Source organism: Cydia fagiglandana, chromosome 26 (genome assembly GCF_963556715.1).
Source record: "Cydia fagiglandana chromosome 26, ilCydFagi1.1, whole genome shotgun sequence".
Classification (NCBI taxonomy): Eukaryota; Metazoa; Arthropoda; class Insecta; order Lepidoptera; family Tortricidae; genus Cydia; species Cydia fagiglandana.
Window position 1 is genome coordinate 8,685,752 of NC_085957.1, and position 22,543 is coordinate 8,708,294.

Genomic DNA, 22,543 nt, shown 5'->3' on the forward strand with positions numbered 1-22,543 from the left:
GAATAGGGCGAATACTCCTTGCATCGCATCTCTAGTAAATATTGAATGTCGTAGCGATTGAAAGCCTGAGGAAAAATCGGGTCCCTCGAGTTTGACAGCTAAAGTAGATAGCACCGATATGTTTTGGGATAAAAGCCAACTTTAACCAGCAGATTGCATTTGCTGTCAAATTCGAAGCAAGATTTAAATCTCTCTTAGACGAATTCTACATATCACACAATCAATGAATGTTTGCTAAAATTAAATTACCGTAGAAAGTAAAACAAAACAGTTACTAAAGAATTTTTATTTACAGGTTAATTTTTGTTTTGAAAACAAAACGAATCAAATAATTAAGTAGATAATCCGAATTGTAAGTTAAGTCAAAATCAAAATCACACCTATAATATCGTTATACAAAAGCGTTATAGGGATTTTAAGGACACACTTACAGTTAACCAACTAGGAAACAATGATCACATCTGTAAAGTCTGGTAAATGTAGAATTTTTGAGGTGCTCGCCATTTTCACTGCCAAAGTTTCACAGACTTTAAACACTTGTAGGTTAACAGGCTCCGAAATCTGCAAATGAAGTAGATCTGCCAATTCTTCAATGTGGAATAGAAACACGACCGAATCGACGTGAAATGTAGAAAGCTCTTTGTATCTTGAACGCAAGTCGTAGTCGATGTGAAGAAAGCTTTTCAAATCTTGCAGAATGTTCTTCGAATGCAAAACCCGGGCGAAGGTATCTTTAAGAAGCTCTTCAAATCTTGCACAATGTTTGAATGCAAAACCCGGGCGAAGGTATTGTTAAGGAGCTCTTCAAATCTTGCAGAATGTTCGAATGCAAAACCCTGGCGAAGTTGTCGTTAAGAAGTTCTTCAAATCTTGCAGAATGTTCTTTGAATGCAAAACCCGGGCGCAGGCATCGTTAAGAAGCTTTTCAAATCTTGCAGAATGTTTGAATGCAAAACCCGGGCGAAGGTATCTTTAAGAAGCTCTTCAAATCTTGCAGAATGTTTGAATGCAAAACCCGGGCGAAGGTATCGTTAATAAGCTCTTCAAATCTTGCAAAACCTGGGCGCAGGTCTCGTCAAGAAGCTCTTCAAATCTTGCAGAATGGAGCCTAGATGTAGAAATGTGTCCAACCCAACGCCTAGTACTTCTAGTAGCAGTTCATAGTGTTTCCACCGCCACAGCTCCCACCGCCATGGCCATGGGCCCGGCAGCAATCAGCCTGTTCTTCTGATTTACGGCCGCAGACCTCGTCACACGCCCCGACATGGACTGCCACGGCGGTTGCCATGACAATCGCCAACACGACGAGGATAAGCAGAGTCTTGAGGGCAGCCATCTTGTTTCAACGTGAATGTTAGATCAGTTGTGTGAAGAATGAACGGGCGCTGGGGTTTATATATGCGGTAGTAAACAAGATTGGACGATTGCAATTTTGTCGGAATTTTCCTTACCTATTTTTATTAGTCTGAGATGTAAATTATTATCTGTTATAGGTCAGGTTAAGAATATCCAATTATTGTTCGTACCTACCTGTTGGTTGCTATGCACATATGCATAATATGTATTAGTAGTTGTTGCGACACGGACTATTCAAGAATTTTCGCCAGTTACCTACATAACACATATTTAAGGTATTTTAGATAAACGTAAAGTAGGTACATACTCCAGCCAATTCCGCTGGGATGGGCGGCATTTAATAAATTAGAAGACATCTTGAAGTTTTTAACAAAAATTTCATTTTCACATCACCTATTCGGAAAAGGGCTTTTTCAGCCCCGCTAGGAGGGATCAAAGTGGCAGTTTTCCTCCCTGCAAGGGGGGATCAAAGTGGCACTTTTCTGTTCTAATACTGTTTTTGTTATTTTTTTAGCTTGAATAATATTTTGAAACATAATAATTGTGTCAACACTAAGATTTTTTTATTTTCCTCAATAGGTAGTTGATGTGAAAAGCAGTATATGTCACAAGGTATCAACATTATTTTGTCTTGGGCGTTAACACTTGAATCCCTCATTATGCTCTGGATTCTACTTAAGAATCCATCGGTTCATCCAGGATTCAATGTACGCCCTTGACGGAAATATATCATTTTGATCCCTTGTAACACAAACTACTATTTTGGTACTTACAAGCTTTTATCGCTTTTCATTCCACAGGCAACTATTACTCATCGAGACAATTCTAATAACCCCAAACATCATTATTTTGCGTTGTTTTATCACAGAGTTCCCATGGCCTTTGGTCTCCATCATCAGATCAGCTCCGTGTCCTCATAATATTGCATTGTCCGATTTACATATGTGTGCAAAATTTTAGCTCTTTACATAAAATAAATTAATATTATAGGACATTTTTAAACAGATCGACCTAGTCTCACTGTAAGCTCAATAAAGCTTATGGTGTGGCACAGAATAAATAATAGTACTAGGTACTTACAGAAGACTCACTCTCTAACAAAACGCGTCTGTTACGATCAGCACAGGTATGACCGCTAGGTGGCGGCAGCGCCACGCATGGCTTATGGCTTTCCCCAAAATTGGGGTGGAACGGATATACTTTTAGCTACCTGTAGCAAAGCGATGAAATCGCGGAGTGAGCCACGCCTGGTTGTGGGTACTAGCTAGACGGCGATATATATATAATACACAAATATTTACTTTATTACGTTACATAGGAACGTTACGTTATCAGGAACAAATATGTATTTGTGATAAACACACAAATAAATGCCCTTACCAGGACTAGAACCCGAGACCTCCTGCTTCGTAGGTAGGGTTACTAGCGACTAGGCTAGAAGGCCGTTAAAATCAATCGGGAAAAAGTGGGTATTTAGCTTCCAGTATTTGACCCACACTAATACTAACAAACTAACTTACATAATAGGCACTTATAGGATAGGACAATTTAGTTAAATAAAAGCTTGTAAAATATTCCGTAATATATCTATATTAACTAAAAAATTTTTTTTCTAGACATAACAAAAACAAGATAAATGACTACCTAGATAACTGTTGCTTATACTGTAGCAAGCCACTTTGTCAGTAGGCCAAAGAATAAATAATAGTACTAGGTACAGAAGACTCACTCTCTAATAAAACGCTTCTGTTACGATCAGCATAGATATGGCCGCTAGGTGGCGACATCAGCGCCACGCGCGGCTTATGGCTTTCCCCAAAATTGGGGTGGAACAGATGTACTTTTGGCTACCTGTAGCAAAGCGACGAAATCGCGGAGTGAGCCACGCCTGAGTAGGCTGCAAATTAAATTACATGTAATTTTTTTTCGTGTTCCGTACCTCAAAAGGAACAAACGGAACCCTTATATGATCACTCGTGCATCTAGAGCTGTCTGTCTGTCACATCCTATTTTCTCGGAAACTACTGGACCAATTAAGTTGAAATTTAGTACACATATGTAGGTAAATTAAAGTCCCAAAATAATAGACATGTAACGTAAACAAATGAATTTAAAAAATGGGGGCACTTTTGGGGTATAAATGAGAAAGTTCAAAAAATGAAGTTTTTCAAACTATATCGTGTTATTTGTGTTATATATGAAATGAAATAGCTCAGCTTGAGAAAGAGATGACCTCCCTGCATAGAAATTTGTTTGCTTGTAGGCTGATCACCTCTCCCTGCAGCTGATTGTACACCGCGGTTATCAACAAAGCGCTCGACGACCACCTGATAACCGGTTGCGTCACCTGCGACCGACCAAAAAAAGGACCGCCACAGTTAGTAAACAACTTGTTGAACTTAAAAATAATCATAACCTGAAATATAGGTATAGATATTACCTATCAATGACATCATAGACTAAAGTAAAAGTGCGGGTGACCAAGTCCACCGGTGGCAGGCGTGGCTCACTCCGCGATTTCGTCGCTTTGCTACAGGTAGCTAAAAGTACATCCGTTCCACACCAATTTTGGGGTTTGCCATAAGCCGCGCATGGCGCTGTCGCTACCTAGCGGCGATATCTGTGCTAACGTTAACGTTATAGTCCACCTGCCATCACTCTGCCTAGCAAAATGACTGTCCCGCCCAATTCCATTTTAGTTTGGTAATGACGTAACCCATTCTTGCAACAGGTGCGGCGACGGATTTCGAAATTCCTCACTTGATTTTGAAGCTTAAGCATGGCGCGCTCATGGCTCTCTGTGTCACTCGGATTTTATGCACATCCGAGTGAGCGTCCATGTCTCGGCACCGTAGGTCATGGTGGGCAGGACACATTGGTTAAAGAGGCGAGTTTTCGGCGATGTGGAATGTTAACAGATTTCAGAATGTCCGCTAATTTATCAAATGCCGCAAAACCCAGCTGGATTGGATGGTTATATATAAAGCCCCCTCCAGACTATGTGCGTGAATCGCGGCGCGACGTCGCGGAGCGAACATATCGCGAAGTTGACGTATGACTCCACACTCGCACACTTTACGGCGATTTCGCAGTTTGGTTTGCGGCAATATGGCGGAAAAGCATCAGCTGATCGAGTTTAATTGTTAGTTATCTATGTCATCATACGTGATTTAGCTGTTTTTCCATTTTGTTTTATTGTAAAACAGTAAAATATAGCTGCTTAATATTATATAATCATGATAGAATTAGTATTTATCTTGCCACAGAAGAGCCAAAATATCGCGTAATGTGGAGTCTTGCAAGTTCGCGCTTCGCGTCTCCTTTGACGCGGGCCGAAATACCGACAAAAAACGGAGAACAAGGCGCGAAGGCGTGAACAATCTGCGAAATCGACGCCACACTTGCGTTCGCGGCTTCGCCCGCGATTCACGCGCATAGTCTGGAGGGGGCTTAAGATGTACTTTAAGTTTGTCCCAATTTATATTGGGACAAAAAATACAAACTAAACAATAATAATGTCTCTCTTTATTTAAAAAAAAAAACAGAAAAAAGAAAGTTATAAATTTATTAAAATTTAAGATACAATTTACTTAAATTTATTTATTAGTGCATACAAACTTAATATAATACTTATACATACCTAGAAACAAGTTTATCTAAATAGCTATTGTGTTATGTAATGTAACTTGCGTTAAGATAATCCTTGTTTAGGAACAACTACTAATAAAATGATATATTACTTATGTACCTACCTATATATGGGCAAAACAACCAAAAATAGGTACCTAAGAACAATCATTAGACCTCAACCTGACCTATCACAGATAAATATTTACATCTCAATCTAACAAAATAAGGAAAATTCCAGTCACAGATGCAATTGCGCCCAATCTTGTTTACGTCTGTCTTTATAAAGCTCAATGCCCGTCAAATCTTCACACAACTGATCTAAAGTCCACATTTAAACATTAATCCAAGATGGCTGCACTCAAAACTCTGCTGATCCTCGTCGTGTTGGCGATTGTCATGGCATACGCCGTGGCAGAACGCGTCGAGCCTTGTGACCAGGTCTGCAACCGTATAGCAGCAGAACGGGATGAATGCTGCCGTTCCCATGGCTACAACCGTGCCACCTGTAGTAATGGAAACGAGATGAACTGCTACTAAGCGTTGGGTTGGACAGTGGACACCATCTACATCATCTAGACTCCATTCTGCAAGATTTGAAGAGTCTTCAAGACATCTATTACACAATGCCTCGCGTTTTCGTCAATCAAAGATTTGAAGGGCTTAAGGATGACTCACGCTAGACCGGGCCGGAGACGTGATCACATCAGCCGTCATAGAAAATGACATGGCCCGGTCTAGCGTGAGTCATCCTTTACGATTTGTGGCCTTAATTCTGTTACACACACCGATTTCGATTAGGCCTTCATATTACTCAATTGAAGAACTTTGAACTACTTTGGAAACATCGTCTGAAAACTACGAGCAAAAAGGCATCCTGCAAGATCTTTGATGTCTTTGTGTTCCTGTTCGCTTCACATCATCGGCAGATCATCTTCAATTGCAGATTTGGTGCTGGTTAACCTACAAAAGTGTTTATAATCTGTAAAACTTTGTCAGTCAAAAAAGTTACTAAAGCAGTACTTTTAAGGGTGGTATTCTATCTGTTCAATACTTTGTCCAATGTGTACACTCGACATCAAAGATATGTTTACAAGTTTCCACCTTACTGCTTAGTAATAAGGCGAAAAGTGTAAACATATCTTTGACGTGGACAGTGCCTATTTGTGTCTCACATTTTGCTTAATGAGAGAGTGAGATTAATGACATTGGACAGGTGGAATACCCTAACCCTGTTCCGTAACTGGGTACTAAATTAAGGTTACGTTTTCAAAGTTACTGGCGTTTTTACTGAGCCTTGTTAATTCATTCTATAGGATGCCTTCGCACCTGTTTAGGTATTTACATTTGCCGCCTTTTACCCGACTGTAACTGTGTAATCATTGTTTCCTGTGGCCTGTTTTATAAAGCTACAAGTTACAATTTACAAGCGGAAGTCTCGTTCTAACACATAGGGTTAGAAAGAGACTTCCGCTTGTAAATTGTAACTTGTAGCTTTATAAAATAGGCCACTGGTTGTTTAACTAAGTATGTGTCCGTTAAATACCTTTAATGACATTAACTAAGTGACTCTTATGTGTTTTGATTTGTTTATTGGTAGGTATATACTTGTTTTTTCTTGCAATACACAAAATAAACAAATAAAGTTTTACTAGACTTATATTGACTGGGATATGAACCGTGATTAACTTTGCCAAACAATATAATAAGGCAGCGGTTCTCAAACTTTTTTGGTGACGGAACCCTTTTGGAAAGCGAAATATTTGACGGAACCCTAAATTAAATATTTTCGTTCGTCACTGTCGACCAGATATAACTATTGTTTTTTCTTATTATTAGAAGTATTTTCCCGGAACCCCAACAGAGGCTTTGCGGAACCCTAGGGTTTGGGTAGAGAATGGCTGGATTGTAATCACGGTTCATATTCCGGTCGATAGAAGTCTAATCATACTAAACTTTATTGTTTATTTTAAAATGCATTTTTGTGTACTACAAGGCAAAACAAGTACCAAGTTAAACTCACCGTGAATTATTCAAAAGTGTTATAATAAAGTATTAAGTATATATTTTGTTTTACTTCCTTTCAGTGGCGGATTTGCCCTAAAGGCCCAGTAGGCCTGGGCCTATAATAAAAAAATAAAATTAAAAATCATTTATTTCAGAAAAGAGGTTCCATAATATGGTTAGTAACTCTTAACTTAACAACTATGTTAGTTTATTTGTAAAAAGACAGGAGAGAAAAAGCACATAAAAATAAAAACTAAAATAAAATTAAAAATAACAAGTAACAACACAAAAATACACGCGACCACCCCCCTCTGTCGCCTCATGCATCCCATGGCCTCATAACATGCAGATCCATGAAGCGACCGAGGACGGGCGAATCCAGCCTGTCCGCGATCTTCAGGTTACTGCTGCCTAGAGTATTAGGGACGGCATCGGCAGCAAGGCGGCAGTCTATACAGGGTGATCAATCCAAATGGGTCAGTATGGAGAAGTCAGAAACTATAAGAGATAGCGAAATCTGTTCTTAGGAACCATGGCTTCAATTTTAGATTTAATAATAATGGCATTCAATTGTTTTTTTAAATCTATCATACATAACCGGGATTCGAACATGGTCAATATTCTTGTTGTTGGTCAATATGCCATTATTATTAAATCTAAAATCGGAGCCATGGTTCCTAAGAACAGATTTCGCTATCTCTTATAGTTTCTGACTTCTCCATACTGACCCATTTGGATTGATCACCCTGTATATAGGTGCTGAGAAAGGGGCGGCTAGTAGTTACTACAGCGGGGCCTGGGGCCTAGGGCAGGCGTGGCTCACTCCGCGATTTCGTCGCTTTGCTACAGGTAGCTAAAAGTACATCCGTTCCGCCCCAATATTGGGGAAAGCCATAAGCCGCGCGTGGCGCTGTCGCCACCTAGCGGCCATATCTGTGCTGATCGTAACAGACGCGTTTTGTTCAGGCAGCCTTCACGCGCAATGTCAGGATTTTTGACCCTTTGTCCGGATTGCGGCCGGACTTTGCAAGTGTCCGGATTTTTAGGAATTAGGTCAGGAAATGAATGCTCAAAAACCGTTGTAGAGGGAAATGCTAGGAACACAATTTTTGACTCCGTTACTTTCCCATACAACCATTTCTAGTCGCCGTTACGACGCGGTGTTGACACATCTTGTGTCGACACCGTCTGTTTCGGTCACAATTCCAGTCGCAGAGTCGTCGCCGTGTCGACACAGTTACCAGAAATGGGGAAGGGTCGACACATGACACAAAGTGACATAAAGTGTGGTCGCCGTGTGCACACATTGTTTCGGGTTTGCGACTACTTTATGCCAAAATCATTCGTTCATTCGTTCATTTTGTTCCTGTCAAATGGAAACTGTCAGATGGAAAAATAGTTAAATAAAAATAAGTGACATTAATACGCCATCTCTAAAACGGATTACAAGACGTAATTATATATTGTTTGCATTTATATTACAATAGGACTTAAATTATTATGGGGAATTAAACTGCTCGAGTGATTTGATAAACTAAGTGTAATATAATCAACGCGCCACCACATTGTTTTAGTTTAGCCGGAAATGAAATTGTTTACTTCTCAGTGCCTGTGTTCATAACTATATTATTTGATGCATTTTTAGTACTTCGATGCGTATACTATACTTAAATAACAGAAATAACGCTTTACATACTACGAAACTTGTTAATTATGATGTATAAATATGGTTTAAGGCTGAGAAATATTGCAGTCACAAAGTAGTCGCAATGTTTCGACTTTGTGTCGACTCTGTGTTGACACTTGACACGCGCTGTCAAAAGTAATAACAAAGTTACTGGATTTGCAAAATGGCTCCTTGTGTTCATTCGTTTTCAGATATTCTCAAAGTGTAAGAGCCATGCCGTGGTCAGAGATGAGGGCATTAATCGACTAACTGTTTATTCGACTAATTAATGAAATTAAAAAAGTTAATCCTCATATTTTAATCGCGATTAATTTAGTCGACCTAACAATAGATTGAAATTGCATTAATCTGAATATTAATCGAATAAATTATCGATTAAATCTCGATTGAAAGTTGACAGGGGACATTTTTGTACGGAAATGGAATAGGATTTGCATGTAAATATTTCCCACCTTTTCGGGGCGGGGACAAATGGGAACACACAATTTTTGGATGTATTCCCATTTATTCCCGCAGGGAACAGATGGAAGAGGATTTGAAAGTAAATATTTCCCATTTTTTCCCACCTTATCGGGGTGGGGACAAATGGGAACACACAACTTTCAGATGTAATCCCATTTATCCCCGCAGGGAACAGATGGAATAGGATTTGCATGTAAATATTTCCCAATTTTTCCCACCTTTTCCGGGTGGGGACAAATGGGAACACACAATTGTCAGATGTAATTCCATTTATCCCCGCAGGGAACAGATGGAATAGTATTTGCATGTAAATATTTCCCATTTTTTCCCACCTTATTGGGGGTGGGGACAAATGGGAACACACAATTTTCGGATGTAATCCCATTTATCCCCGCAGGGAACAGATGGAATAGTATTTGCATGTAAATATTTTCCATTTTTTCCACCTTATCGGGGTGGGGACAAATGGGAACACACAATTTTCGGATGTATTCCCATTTATCTCCGTAGGGAACAGATGGAATAGGATTTGCATGTAAATATTTTCCATTTTTTCCACCTTATCGGGGTGGGGACAAATGGGAACACACAATTTTCGGATGTATTCCCATTTATCCCCGTAGGGAACAGATGGAATAGGATTTGCATGTAAATATTTCCCAATTTTCCCACCTTTTCGGGGTGGGGACAAATGGGAACACACAATTTTCAGATGTATTCCCTGGCGTGACAATGTGACGTAACGTGACAGGTGCGACATTTCGACAAGTCTCATTGTTACTGAAGTTACCGTAGCCCATGGAGGCCTGTGACGTCAATTACAGTGATGTAGACAATTGTTGGACCTGTCACTTCCTAAAACCTATAAAACGATATTCATGACGACTTTTATGACAAAATGCGTAGCCGCCATCTTGGATTATAAAATGGTCATCATTTTCGAATTCTGCACTCCCTAAAACCTGTAAATCGACATCCGTGACGACGCAAGTTATCTTTATTTTCAGAACTAACCAATTGCTACAGAATACAAAGGACAAAAAAAGAAGCAAGGAGGTAATGAAACAAGCAAAAATACTGATGATTCCTCGACGCAATTGGATGATTCTTAAATTGTGTCCAGATTTTTTTGTCATAAAAGTTTCTATTTTTCACATATAACTCACACAAGCTCCGTGACATTTCGACCTTGTAATTTTTTTATGTTTTTTTTTTATCTATGCGTATCTCACTAGAATAATATAATCAAGGTATATTTATGTTTGATGATTGAAATAGTAACTCTAAAAATTATATTTGTGTCTTATATTCCTGCCGAAGACTTTTATTTTTCCTTTTCCTTCTACACAAGTTAGGCCAAGTAATAAGAATTTAGGGCTCTCAATTTTATCTTGACTTCTACATCAGTAAAGTTACGAGGCCATGTTTGGTATCGTTTTCGTATAAATTCACAGTACCAATTTTATTTCCGAAGTAAAAACATATAAACTTATTAAAATACTTTCTTTTAAACTCCTCTTCACGCTTAAAATGCTGAACAGTTTTAATTTAAAGGTACACATATATTTTGAGTCCCGAGACAGGACATAATAAGTTATCTCAAAAATCATCCTTTAAAGTTGTGAAATGTGGTGCAGTGGGGAATTCAGAATTGAATTCTTGAAGTTAATACTTACTGTTTAAGTTTAGGTTTGAAGTTATGTTTTTTATCATTTTCAACTAAATCAAAGATGTAGAATTGTAGACCATCCCAAATTTCATATAAATCGGTTCAGCGGTTATTGATTTTCCGTACAAATTTTCACGCCACTTTTCACACCTTCAAAAGATGATTTTGGTTATAAGATCTATCCTATGTCCTGTTCCGGGACGCAAACTATTTCTATACCAAATTTCAACGAAATCGGTTCAGCGGTTAAGCGTCAAGAGGAGTTTAAAAAATACCGGCCAAGTGCGAGCCGGACTCGCGTATTAAGGGTTCCGTACATTAAGTCCGCCTCGCGCTTGGCTGCACATTTCTAATAGGTTTTCCTGTCATCTTAATAATCGTGATAGGTAAAGGACTATTTTGTGTATTTTTTTCAAAATTTGAGACCTAGTATTTTCGGAGATAAAGGGGGGGGGGGGGGCAATGGTAATTTTTTGGGTCTAAAATCAATTTGTTTACGTTACATGTCCGTCTTTGGGTCCCTAATTTACATATATGTACCAAATTTCAACTTAATTGGTCCAGTAGTTTCCGAGAAAATAGGCTGTGGCAGACCGACAGACATACAGACGCACGAGTGATCCTATAAGGGTTCCATTTTTTCCTTTTGAGGTACGGAACCCTAAAAAAATTGTTTTTAAATTTTGTGGAACACGGCCTAGCACCTTCACTGATGTAGAGATCAAGATAAAATTGAGAGCCCTAAATAAAGTTTCAAGAGCGGATATCTCAAAAACTATTCAATATATGGAAAAAATTGACTAAATAAACTTGTAACAAATTAAATTAACTTTCATTTTGTATAAGTGACCATGTCGCTAAGATGCATAGTTTCCGAGATATAATCGAAAAACCGGAAAATGGGACCTTCAAAGCCCCCTCTCTCCCCCCCGCTCCAGGGCTACGGCCGAGGACTTTTGATATGTTCACCTCCTAACTTGTCTAAACCAAGTTACGGAGTCAAAAATTGTGTTCCGAGCATTTCCCTCTACAACTTTTTTGAGCATTCGTTGCCTGACCTAGCGTATTGCATTTCTTTAAAAACTTTTCTGTTGGGTGTTTATATGGTTTTGGTCGATTTTTATCATTTGCATCGCCCATGATGACTTACTAGAATCACGAGCACACGAGACACTAATAGTAGTTTGACAAACCTTGGTTTTCAAGAGGTATTTTATTTTGACATTTGCTGTCACAAATTTGCTGTCAGATTTAGTCGCAAACCGCACGCAAAGTGCACACAAATGTGTCGACACCTTGTTACGGAAAAGTGTAGACACGGCGACGACACTTTGTTTCGAAACAATTCTAGACACATTGTGTGGACTCTGTTACGACACATCTGACATTTAGTTACCACTTTGATGATTCTGCGACTGGAATGGTTATATGGGTTGTTTGGACTAGTTAGGAGGTGAACATATCAAAAGTCCCCGGCCGTAGCCCCGGTGCTGGGGGGCAGACGGGGGAAAGTTGTGAAAGCTGACTTTTTCTTGACATCCCAGGCACGTTTTTTTCTTAGACTTTATTTGTCTTATACGGAGTTACATATATCTTTGATGTAGGTAATGATTTTACCATAGTTCTCTAAGGGTCGGTTGCACCAAACTGTTCGTATCGTTAAAGAGTTCGCTAAAGTTTTATGTATGGAAGGTTTCATAGTAAAGTGCCGGGGCGCGCCGGCTGACGTTGATCAGTCTGTCAAATGTGGTTGGTGCAACTGGCCCTAAATAAAACGAGTACCTTTTCACGTGGACAAGGGTTAAATAAGAAAATTAACCTTTATAGCCCTTAACTTTTGTGTATATCTACAGGAAAGACGCGAACACAGTTTTCTGTTTGACCCATATAGTCCACAATACTTAACGCCATAATAATTTATTTTATTTATTTGAATCCCTGAAATTAGGTATTATTACATAATTCAGAAAGTATTAATAGTTTGCCGCTGCACGTAACAATTAGTTCTTATAACTCTTATTGACCAATCGTATGGCCTCCCTGTGGCCAGTCTCACTGGCGCCGTGCACGGTGCCAAAATGGCGACGACTTGTGGCCTCGCCGGCGAACAGGACGCGCGGGGCCCCTGAAGAGTCCACAAGCGGCCTCGCGAGCCAATCGCGCGCGTCTGGGTACTGCGGCGTGAGGGTGTTGTCATAAGTATAGCTGCCGCGGGTGTATGGGTTCGAGTACCAGGTTGATCTGAAAAAATAAATAAATAAATATATGAACGGCTAGGGTTCCGTACCCAAAGGGTAAAAACGGGCCCTATTACTAAGACTCCACTGTCCGTCTGTCTGTTACCAGGCTGTATCTCATGAACCGTGATAATAGATAAACAGTTGAAATTTTCACTGATGATGTATTTCTGTTGCTGCTATAACAACAAATGCTAAAAAGTACGGAACCCTCGGTGGGCGAGTCCGACTCGCACTAGTCCCATTTTTCTTGTATTTCCGTGAACGTGATTTTGCCGTTGTTTGCGTAATGGTATGGAATGGAACCCTTCGTGCGCGAGTCCGGCTCGTACTTATCCGGTTTTTAATGTCACACATGAAGCATATACCTGATGATAGCAGTAGGCTGTGGTACAGTGATGTTCAGGGTGTCACCCATGAATCTCTGCAGCAGTTCGACGGATTTCGTCTTCACCTGTTCTTCTGGAAGCGTCTCCACCTGCCGAATGATATTTTATTATGTACATATCTTCTCTAGTACATACACCAATACGCCAATTACACAAGGAAAGACCTAAGCCCACACAAGGAAAGGCCTAAGACGTGTATACGTACAATACTGCCGGTCAACTCTTACTGCCGCCGTGAATGTGACAGAGTTTTTAAGACCAAGTTTGGCCTGGGCAGCTACATAAGAGCTCATAAGGGGAAAAAACCCTTGATTGCTGAGTTTTCTGTCATCGAAATCGATGTGGAGGACTATATGTATGTAGTTTATATACAAAAGAATCCATCATGCATCCAGGCTACAGCTGTGACCCTCGCGCAGGCAGCCTTCTCGCGCAAAGATTGGCAATAGCAATCCAGCGCCGGAGCGCTGTCTGCGTGATGGGCACCCTACCAAGGGCACAGAATAAATAATAGTACTAGGTAGGTACAGAAGACTCACTCTCTAACAAAACGCGTCTTTACGATCAGCACATATATGGCCGCTAGGTGGCGACAGCGCCACGCGCGGCTTAAGGCAAACCCCAAAATGGGGGCCGAACGGATGTACTTTTAGCTACCTGTAGCAAAGCGACGAAATCGCGGAGTGAAACACGCCTGCCAAGGGCGCAACATTTTTAATAGTGTTTTAATTTTAGCTTAATCACGATTATTTAGCAGTGGCGCTAGTGTGTATTGATGGGCTCTTAAAGTTCAAAATAGATGGGTCAAACAGATAACTGTGTTACGTTCGCGCGAACACACTAGTTTTCCCTCCTGTGGGCAATAGTTAACAGCTTGTGGGCATGTAAGTAATGATTTTATCATAGTTTTGTAAATAAAAGGAGGACCTTTTCACGTGGATAAGGATTAAATAAAAAAAATTACCTTTGTAGCCCTTAACTCTTGTGTATGTCTACAGGAAAGACATAACACAGTGATCTGTTTGACCCAGATTGTGGAATCTGTACAAAATATTGTACCGGGGTTCTCAGGTGGTCAGGAGGATACGCAAACCAGCAAATAAATCAGCAGATGGTAAGCAATTCGGACAGTCGGCCTTGGACACCTACAAAACCAGAGGGGTAACAAGTACGTTGCCGGCCTTTAAAAAGTACGCGCTTTTCTTGAAAGTTTGAAGACCTTATCGATTCTGCTAGTCCATTTCCATCTGAACCTGTGATATAATTAAGGGAGTATATACTATATAAGGTAAGGTAAAGGTTAAGGTAGTGTTAGATCTCCTATCCTACCTCCTTAGCAATGTCCCCACTGGTCCACAAAGTCAGAACGTTACTGGACCCCACGGGCCGGTGGGCCCCTATAATCTTGGTGACCCAGTGGTCTGAAACCGGTACTTTTTTGATATCCTCGCCCTTCCATATGAACCCAAACCTGGAAAAAAAATTTTTTTGGGGAACAAGCCACAACTATATAGCTATAACCACGGAGTTAGGGTTTCTGCTCGAGAATTCCCGAGGCGAGAAATCTTGAGAAATTTGTCCTAAGTCGAGACGGGAAAAAAATATTCAATGCCTCGAGAACTCGAGAAATAAATCTCTTGTGATAAGTAAAAAGATAACACGCATATAACACATGATGTGTCTATAACGTATTTCATTAGGTAGTTAAATAAATATAAACAATGTTTTTTTTAGGATTTCAGGTAGGAACCTACTTAAAACCTTTATTACCAACCAAATAAAAACTACCTTGATCCGTCCCCTATCCCTACCTAGAAAGCTTTAACCGATTATCATGTTTTGAAACTTTTGAACTATCATGATTTATGACATTCATATAGTCTTTTTATTGAAAAACGGTTTAAAAAAAATTGTAACGTATTATATATATAGGACCATGTAATAAGTTTAATAACAAATATTACCGAACTAAATTACTAATTGATAAATTAAATCATCCCAATATATTCCTATTAGCAAAATATTACAATTTTAGCAGCATTATTGTTACGTTGAGTAAGTACGAGTAATTAATATTATGTAGTAATACTTATGTAAGTTTTGTCACATCGAGTTAAATTTATTGACTTCAATATTGCTGCCTAATAAAATACCATATTGTAGTTTGTTTACATTTTGTTGAATACCTAAAGAAATACACTATAGCATAACACATTGCCGGTGCGCACGCCTGCACCTATAGTTTTTTTTGTTGTTGTATTTTTGATTATTAAGTGCAATTTATGGTGACTAAAAATGTACCATACCATATGTTTGATTAATGATTATTGATCTCACCTACGATTCCTACGAGTCTGATTTGTAAAAAAGCAAAAAGAATTAAATAACATGGTGTTTTTCGGAGCTTTCAAAATTTCTCGAGATACTCGAGAAACTCGAGAAATCTTGGTGGAGAATTCCCGTGCCTCGAGAAATTAAAAAGGTCGAGAAACCAGAAACCCTACACGGAGTGGGTGCCACAATGTATAGTCGTACGGTTTTAAAATGTCCTAATCCACTTGAGATATTAAATTACCTGCCGATGAATGGTATTGTTTTCTATTGTGCAACCAAAATGCTATTTACGTGTGCAAAATATAAAGCAATAACAATAAAAGATTCCATTCAGATAACAACTTTACTGTTTAAAGAATAGAGTTAGAATTACAATAGCAGGTACTCGATACCTATAGGACCTTTTCGAATTTAGAGCTTTTAAAATTCGCCACTCGTTGATACAGAGCGGCTGCTACCGCGAAAACCGAAATTCGCAAATTGCGGGGATCTTTCTCTTTTACTCCAATGAAGGCGTAATTAGAGTGACAGAGAAAATCCCCGCAATTTGCGAACTTCGATTTTCGCGGTTATAGTCCAGCCTGGCAAAAAAGAGTAGAAATTAAAAAGTGGCAACACTGTAGTGTCGTCCTTCTCCTATATAAATTTTATTGAAATGGAAGACGATATGTTGTCCCTTTTTAATTTCTACTCTTTTTTTGCCAGACTGTAATTTCGTATTTTTCGCACTAGTATCGTAAATAACTGTCTTCAACCCAACTGTATGATAATACTATTACTTATTCTGTGCCAACTGTTTATCAAATTTGCGGAGGTTGCGGGTTCAAGTCCTGCCGGAAGCGTAATTTTTCCATTTTTTCCATTCATATAAAATTTGGAATATATACTTGGTCAAGCAGATCTTGTCAGTAGAAAAAGGCGGCATATTTGAAAAATGTAGGCGCGAAGGTATATCGTATCATAGAAAATTTTAATTTCGCGCTTTTCTCTACTGACAAGATTTGCTAGACCATCTATAGCTCGCAGACGTATCTGCATGTTTAAGAAAAATGGATCCACCTGTTTACATTCAGCGGCCACCAAGCTTCGTCAAATTGTATCATGATCTTGTCCAACACGCCCATGCTGATTTTCTCTATGGCTGTCTGTTTGTCCTCGGGCAGAGCCGGTGAGAAAAGTGAAGAATATCTGTCAAATAACCGTATTGTTAATTTAAATCACACATCTTTATTTGGTCGATGGACATGGAAATCTTCATAGGGGACCTGTCGACACGACTGCAGGTCGACACCTCGGGAGACCATAGCTCTGGCGCTTACCTCTCCCAGCGCATAATATATCGCTGGCAATACAGAGAGGTAACGCAGCCAGCGTTATGGGTTCAATGCCGCAGGCGGAGGTTTTAGAAGGGGTATTCTTTCTATAACTTCTTTTTATTTTCATTTTTTTTTTTATTTGCCAGCACACTTACTTGTCCTTGAGCACCCCGAGGGACGCGGTGACTATGACGTTATCGGCCTCGTAGGAGCTGCCGTCGCTACACTCGACGGTGACGCGCTCGGTGGGCTGATGCGGGGCCCTGATGACCCACACCTTATTCAGCGTCTTGTCCAGCTAGAGCACAAGTCAGCACACTTACTTGTCCTTGAGCATCCCGAGGGACGCGGTGACTATGACGCTATCGGCCTCGTATGAGCTGCCGTCGCACTCGACGGTGACGCACTCGGTGGGGTACTGCGGGCCCTGATGACCCGCACCTTATACAGCTTCACGTCATGTTAGCACACTTACTTGTCCTTGAGAACCCCGAGGGACACGGTGACTATGACGCTATCGGCCTCGTAGGAGCTGCCATCGCTACACTCGACAGTGACGCGCTCGGTGGGGCGCTGCGGGGCCCTGATGACCCGCACCTCCTTGTTAAGCTTTATGTCCAGGTTGGGTAGACCGGGACCCCCGTTGTATGTGTTCTGAAGTAGTCACAAAACAGTTTTTCACTAGGTACAGTAGGTACACCTTATCATGTGGCTCGATCCTCTACACGATGGTCCAGCGCTGCGCCAGCGAGTTGACCTTGTGGTGGTAATAAGACAAGAGTGCTCACTCCATATATATATATATATATCAGTTTTGGTACCAAAAAGACTAATATTTTCATAGTCGACATCGAGTAGCAGAATTATCAGCACTGCTAAGTAGCAGTATAGTAGAAGTACTGTCAAAGTAACAATAGATGTAGCGCCGACCGGAAAGTCTTATCTATGTTATTGAGCATTAGACTTTTTCTCTATGACCTTATAAAACAAAATCCCCCGCCGCGTCTCACTGTTTGTGTGTATGTATGTTCTAGATAAACTCAAAAACTACCGGACGGATTTTCATGCGATTTTCACCTATCAATAGAGTGACCAGGAGTCACAAGAAGGTTTATTAGGTGTTTTGTGAAACCAGTGCGAAGCCGGGCCGATCGCTAGTAAACTAAAATAGATGAATTAGTCAAAGACGCCTAATTTTTCTAAGATTGCATGTACTCGAGAAATTGGGACAGGTAGAGTTAGACCTAGCTAAGTTAGCAGCGATTTTGATAGCCCATCAGACACTTGTGTCAATTTAAACTCAAACTTCTATGAAATTATGATGTTTTAACACTTTCCTATTGTAAGTAGTGGAACTGGGGTAAGAAACTAGAGCGTTCGGGCATTCTCGGATCCGTTGCTACGAGCAATTGTTAGGGTTGACACAACTTGACGTCCCTTTGCGTACACGACCACAGATAAGATAATTACTTGAATTTTGACAACCCTAATTAGCCAATAGGGATAGTGCCAGATATTAGAAAGGGACAGAATGATTCGTCCCTGAACCGCTGTCAAACTTCGGTTTTGTATGAAGGTTATTATTTTCTGTAGTTACTTATTCTGTGACTAACCACATCGTGAACTTACCAGCATAATATCGAAGAAGGTGTTGTAACCATGGCGAGCCCAGCTCACGGACCTGTGGCCTGCCAAGTCCTCGTAATACCCTCCAGTAGTCACGTCGTTCCAGTCGCTAGAACCTAACAAAGATAAATAATAAATAAATATTGGAAATTCTTCAACATATTCAAAATCGAATATTTTACACTAAAAACACGTTTTGAATCGTCATCGCAAACGCTGGCAGCGACCGCTCCTTATGACCCTTGCCGCTCACAGAGTGAAGTATTCTGAACATCATAGGCGCATGGTGCGACAAAGACCAATAGTTTAGGATTGGGAGGCCGAATTCGCTTTGTCTGGGGTGTTCGCTTTACCCGACCTTCCCCTACACCTTTGAATTTCTTCGCAGATGTATGCAGGTTTCCTCACGATGTTTTCCTTCACCGAAAAGCTAGTGGTAGATATCAAATGATATTTCGTACATAAGTTCCGAAAAACTCAATGGTACGAGCCAGGATTTGAACCCGCGACCTCCGGATCGAAAGTCGGACGTCATACCACTCGGCCACCACTGCTTTGTATTATATTATTTATATTTCTTATTATATTAAATATTTTCTTTACAAGTTTTGAAAGGTGATAGGTACTATCGCGATCCCAGGACGCCTCACACGGCTTATTGTGGGAAACGCCGCGGTGTGGTTTAGTGGGTACCGTGGGTAGTTCCCCCTCCCCTCTTTACACAACTGAAAAGAGCTTAGAGGTGAGAGTTCCACATACCCCCCCCCCCCCCCCATAGCGGGCCCATCTCAGGGCCAGGGGGACAATGCGTAACAGAATTCCTATATCGACAAAAAAAGGTAATACATACCCTCCAAGTAATTGACATACAGGTTCAGGAATTGCAGTAGTCCAGATATGAAATCTTCGTCCTTAAGCAAATGGGGATGATTTTTTGTGATTTCTTCCATTAGTCTGAAAATTTTTATAGGGTATAGTCATATTAATTATAATTCGTTTTTTTAGCATTAGAAATAAGGTAAACAATCTTGATGTGTATTTTAATTGATAAACATATTTTAAAAATAAGTTACGGCAAATATGTATATATATATGTAAAAATTATGATGTATATATATAATACGATAATTTATATTCTTCTGCTTTCATAAATAATAGTTACTGATTTTTAAAAAGCGTTTTTCAATTAAAAGACGTGTCAAGATCGCTTACCTTCTTTCTAATGCTAAAAAAACCGAACTATAGTCTCGTAAAATTTTCGAACAAACGAATTTCAACCCAATTGCAAATCACACTAGATTCAAACTTCCTTAAAAACTATATTTTTTTATGGTGGACGCCCAATCGCCCATGGGAATATTTCACTCACTTCCGCGTGGTGTAATTCCCCTGCGCCTCCGGTATACCAGGCCCCTCTGCTTCGACCTGGAGGAAAAGCTGGTCCACCAGCTGGGAGTCTGCTGGCGAGCCATCGGAGAGGTAGGACAGCATGGTCGGGTCCTGGGGGACGATGGTGATGTTGTGCTGCGTCGCCATGTCGAAGACCCGGCTGCTCTTGGTGCCCACTATCCTGGAACAGAATTGGTGGTTAATTAAGAGCTGTTTCCCAGTTTTTTGCGGGTACCCTAAAACGGGGTGGTAGGTTTCGCGGGGAGAGGTGGGTTATGAATGGGGAGAGATTTGAGAGGGGGGTGAGAAGGGATTTTAAGGCTCCTGCTACAAAAATAAGGTATTCCAATTTAAAATGGAGCTATTAAAACTTAAAACTTTGACTTTAACGCATAATAAAAAAAAAATCGATCCAACAATCTTCCAAAATCACCTTTGTATGAAAACCCCTCTCACCCCAAATACTAGGCAATACGGGGTGAGGTGGGTTTTCCTCATTATCGTCAAAGTTATGAAATGGAACTACCCAAAATAAAATAAAAACTAAAATACAAACGTCCGGAACATTTATTATATACACCATTCAGTTTTCATATATAAAAATAAAATGTTATCGTGGTTTGAATTTCAGTTTTGACCCTACTCACCCCATTTTACGGTACGGTTTTTTCAGGATCCAGCTTTCTGTAGTAGGTATGCATGCAGGATCCCGCAAACAGAATCCTCGTGTGAAAGTTACTATATTAGCACCTATACTACTAAAACGGGATCCTGCAAAAACCGTACCGTTTCCTTATTAGCGCGACAGTGACAGTTGCGTTTCGATCGCTACGGAGCGTAAGCGACTGGCATCTTGGCTACGCGGCCAGCTCTAACATCTACCCGTTCGCTTCATGTTGGCCGTTAACTCCCGGGCCGCTTCCCCGAATCACCGCAACTACTAGTGTCTATGTAATTTATTTCTTAATTGTAACTTTATGTACCTATTTAAAAAAATTATCTTATTAAATGTGTACTAGTGTCGCGGTCCGATATGGTATGCCCGCCTAGTAGTGTTTATATGTAGATTAAACGGGCTCTAGGCCAGCGGTCGGCAACAGGCGGCCCACGAACCTCTGCTGAGCCGAGCAGAGACGAGTTTGGCCGAAGTCAGGAGTTTTGTACCCCTGTCAATACTAAGAAAGTGCGGCCCGAGTCAACTTCATTAGCTACTATGTGGCCCTTGGCTGCTAAAAGGTTGACGACCACTGCTGAGTCTAGGCTATTATATAAATTATAATCATGACTTACCATTCCGCCCCCAGCTCCACCACCCCGTCCCCGAGGGCCACAGTATGCACCCTCCCCCCCACTCGCGGCTGCGCCTCGATGGCTAGCACGCGCCGCCCGGCGGTCGCCAGCGCAGCCGCCGCGGTCGCGCCCGCAGCGCCCAGCCCAACCACTATGGTGTCATAATGAGGCGGGCTACAAGCAGGGAGTTAAACAAATCTTATAGCCCGTTCTTATAGGTTCACTAATAGTCAAGTTAATAGTGTGGGCGATGATGCCTATTATGGTTGGTTTGGGTCAATTTCTGAACACGATTTTTTTTCTGTCCGTGATGAAAATCGCGGGTTAGCATCAGATAATACTTACCATTTTTTTTTTACATAAAGAAGCCACACTTTCACACCGGGTTCCATATAAATTCAATGATTAATTGGTTTTTAGAGTACACTTAAAAATACCTAAAGGCTCAAATTACTACTCCCGTGCCCTGTTCGGAATCTACTTTTGAGCATAATGAAAAATCCTACGAAAAATTCTACATTAGTATCACTAATTTAGTGTCAAATACTTAAACTAGATGATATTTACTATCACTGAGCACATACACTATTGACTTCATTGTGGTAAATAACTCGTGATCGAAGTTTACATTTTGTCCGAGCGCGCGAGTAAAATTTCGTCGGCAAAACTCAAAGGGCTCTGACAGCCGACGTCTGTATCTGAACCGCCTCGTGTCCAGCCTCACCTGTACTGGCAGTATTCGGCTGTTTCTTAAAGCAAACGGATGTACGTCAAGCCGCGGCGTCTTCGAGCAAATCGCATAAGTATTTCGGAATCCGGGTGGGCGACAATTTTTTTCTAATTTCGATGCCCCTTATAAATTTTATTTCCCACATAGCTTTTCAATAACAGTTGTCATATTTAGGAGCCCTTTATGTATCTTTATGTAAACGATAACATAACAGTTTGGTTAAACACGATTTAAATTTTTGGCGAATTTTTTTATTACGAATTCTAATTTCCGTGCCCTAATTCCCATGGAATATTTACCTAAAATAGCTGATTAAGTGGCACGGGAATTAGAAAGTATTACATTTATTGTCAACAAATTTTTAATTGGGGGCACTGTAAGTTAATTGGCAATGTTTACGTCATATTATTATTACACATATATA

General features: G+C 40.4%; 1 protein-coding gene and 1 long non-coding RNA gene across 2 annotated transcripts; one reads left to right on the top strand and one right to left on the bottom strand.

Moving 5' to 3' along the window:
- Positions 1-365: 365 nt before the first annotated feature.
- LOC134677624 (uncharacterized) lies at positions 366-1,340 on the top strand. The gene is made up of 2 exons (XR_010100066.1): positions 366-727; positions 1,070-1,340. It is a non-coding gene; the product is annotated as an uncharacterized LOC134677624 (long non-coding RNA).
- Positions 1,341-12,808: 11,468 nt separating this feature from the next.
- Positions 12,809-21,568, bottom strand: LOC134677353 (spermine oxidase-like; the record flags this gene model as incomplete). The annotated part of the gene is made up of 9 exons (XM_063535787.1): positions 12,809-13,049; positions 13,414-13,523; positions 14,764-14,905; positions 16,828-16,956; positions 17,560-17,738; positions 18,714-18,826; positions 19,561-19,664; positions 20,080-20,280; positions 21,390-21,568. Coding segments are annotated over 9 exons (1,398 nt in total), but the record flags the coding sequence as incomplete, so codon positions are not given.
- Positions 21,569-22,543: the final 975 nt, after the last annotated feature.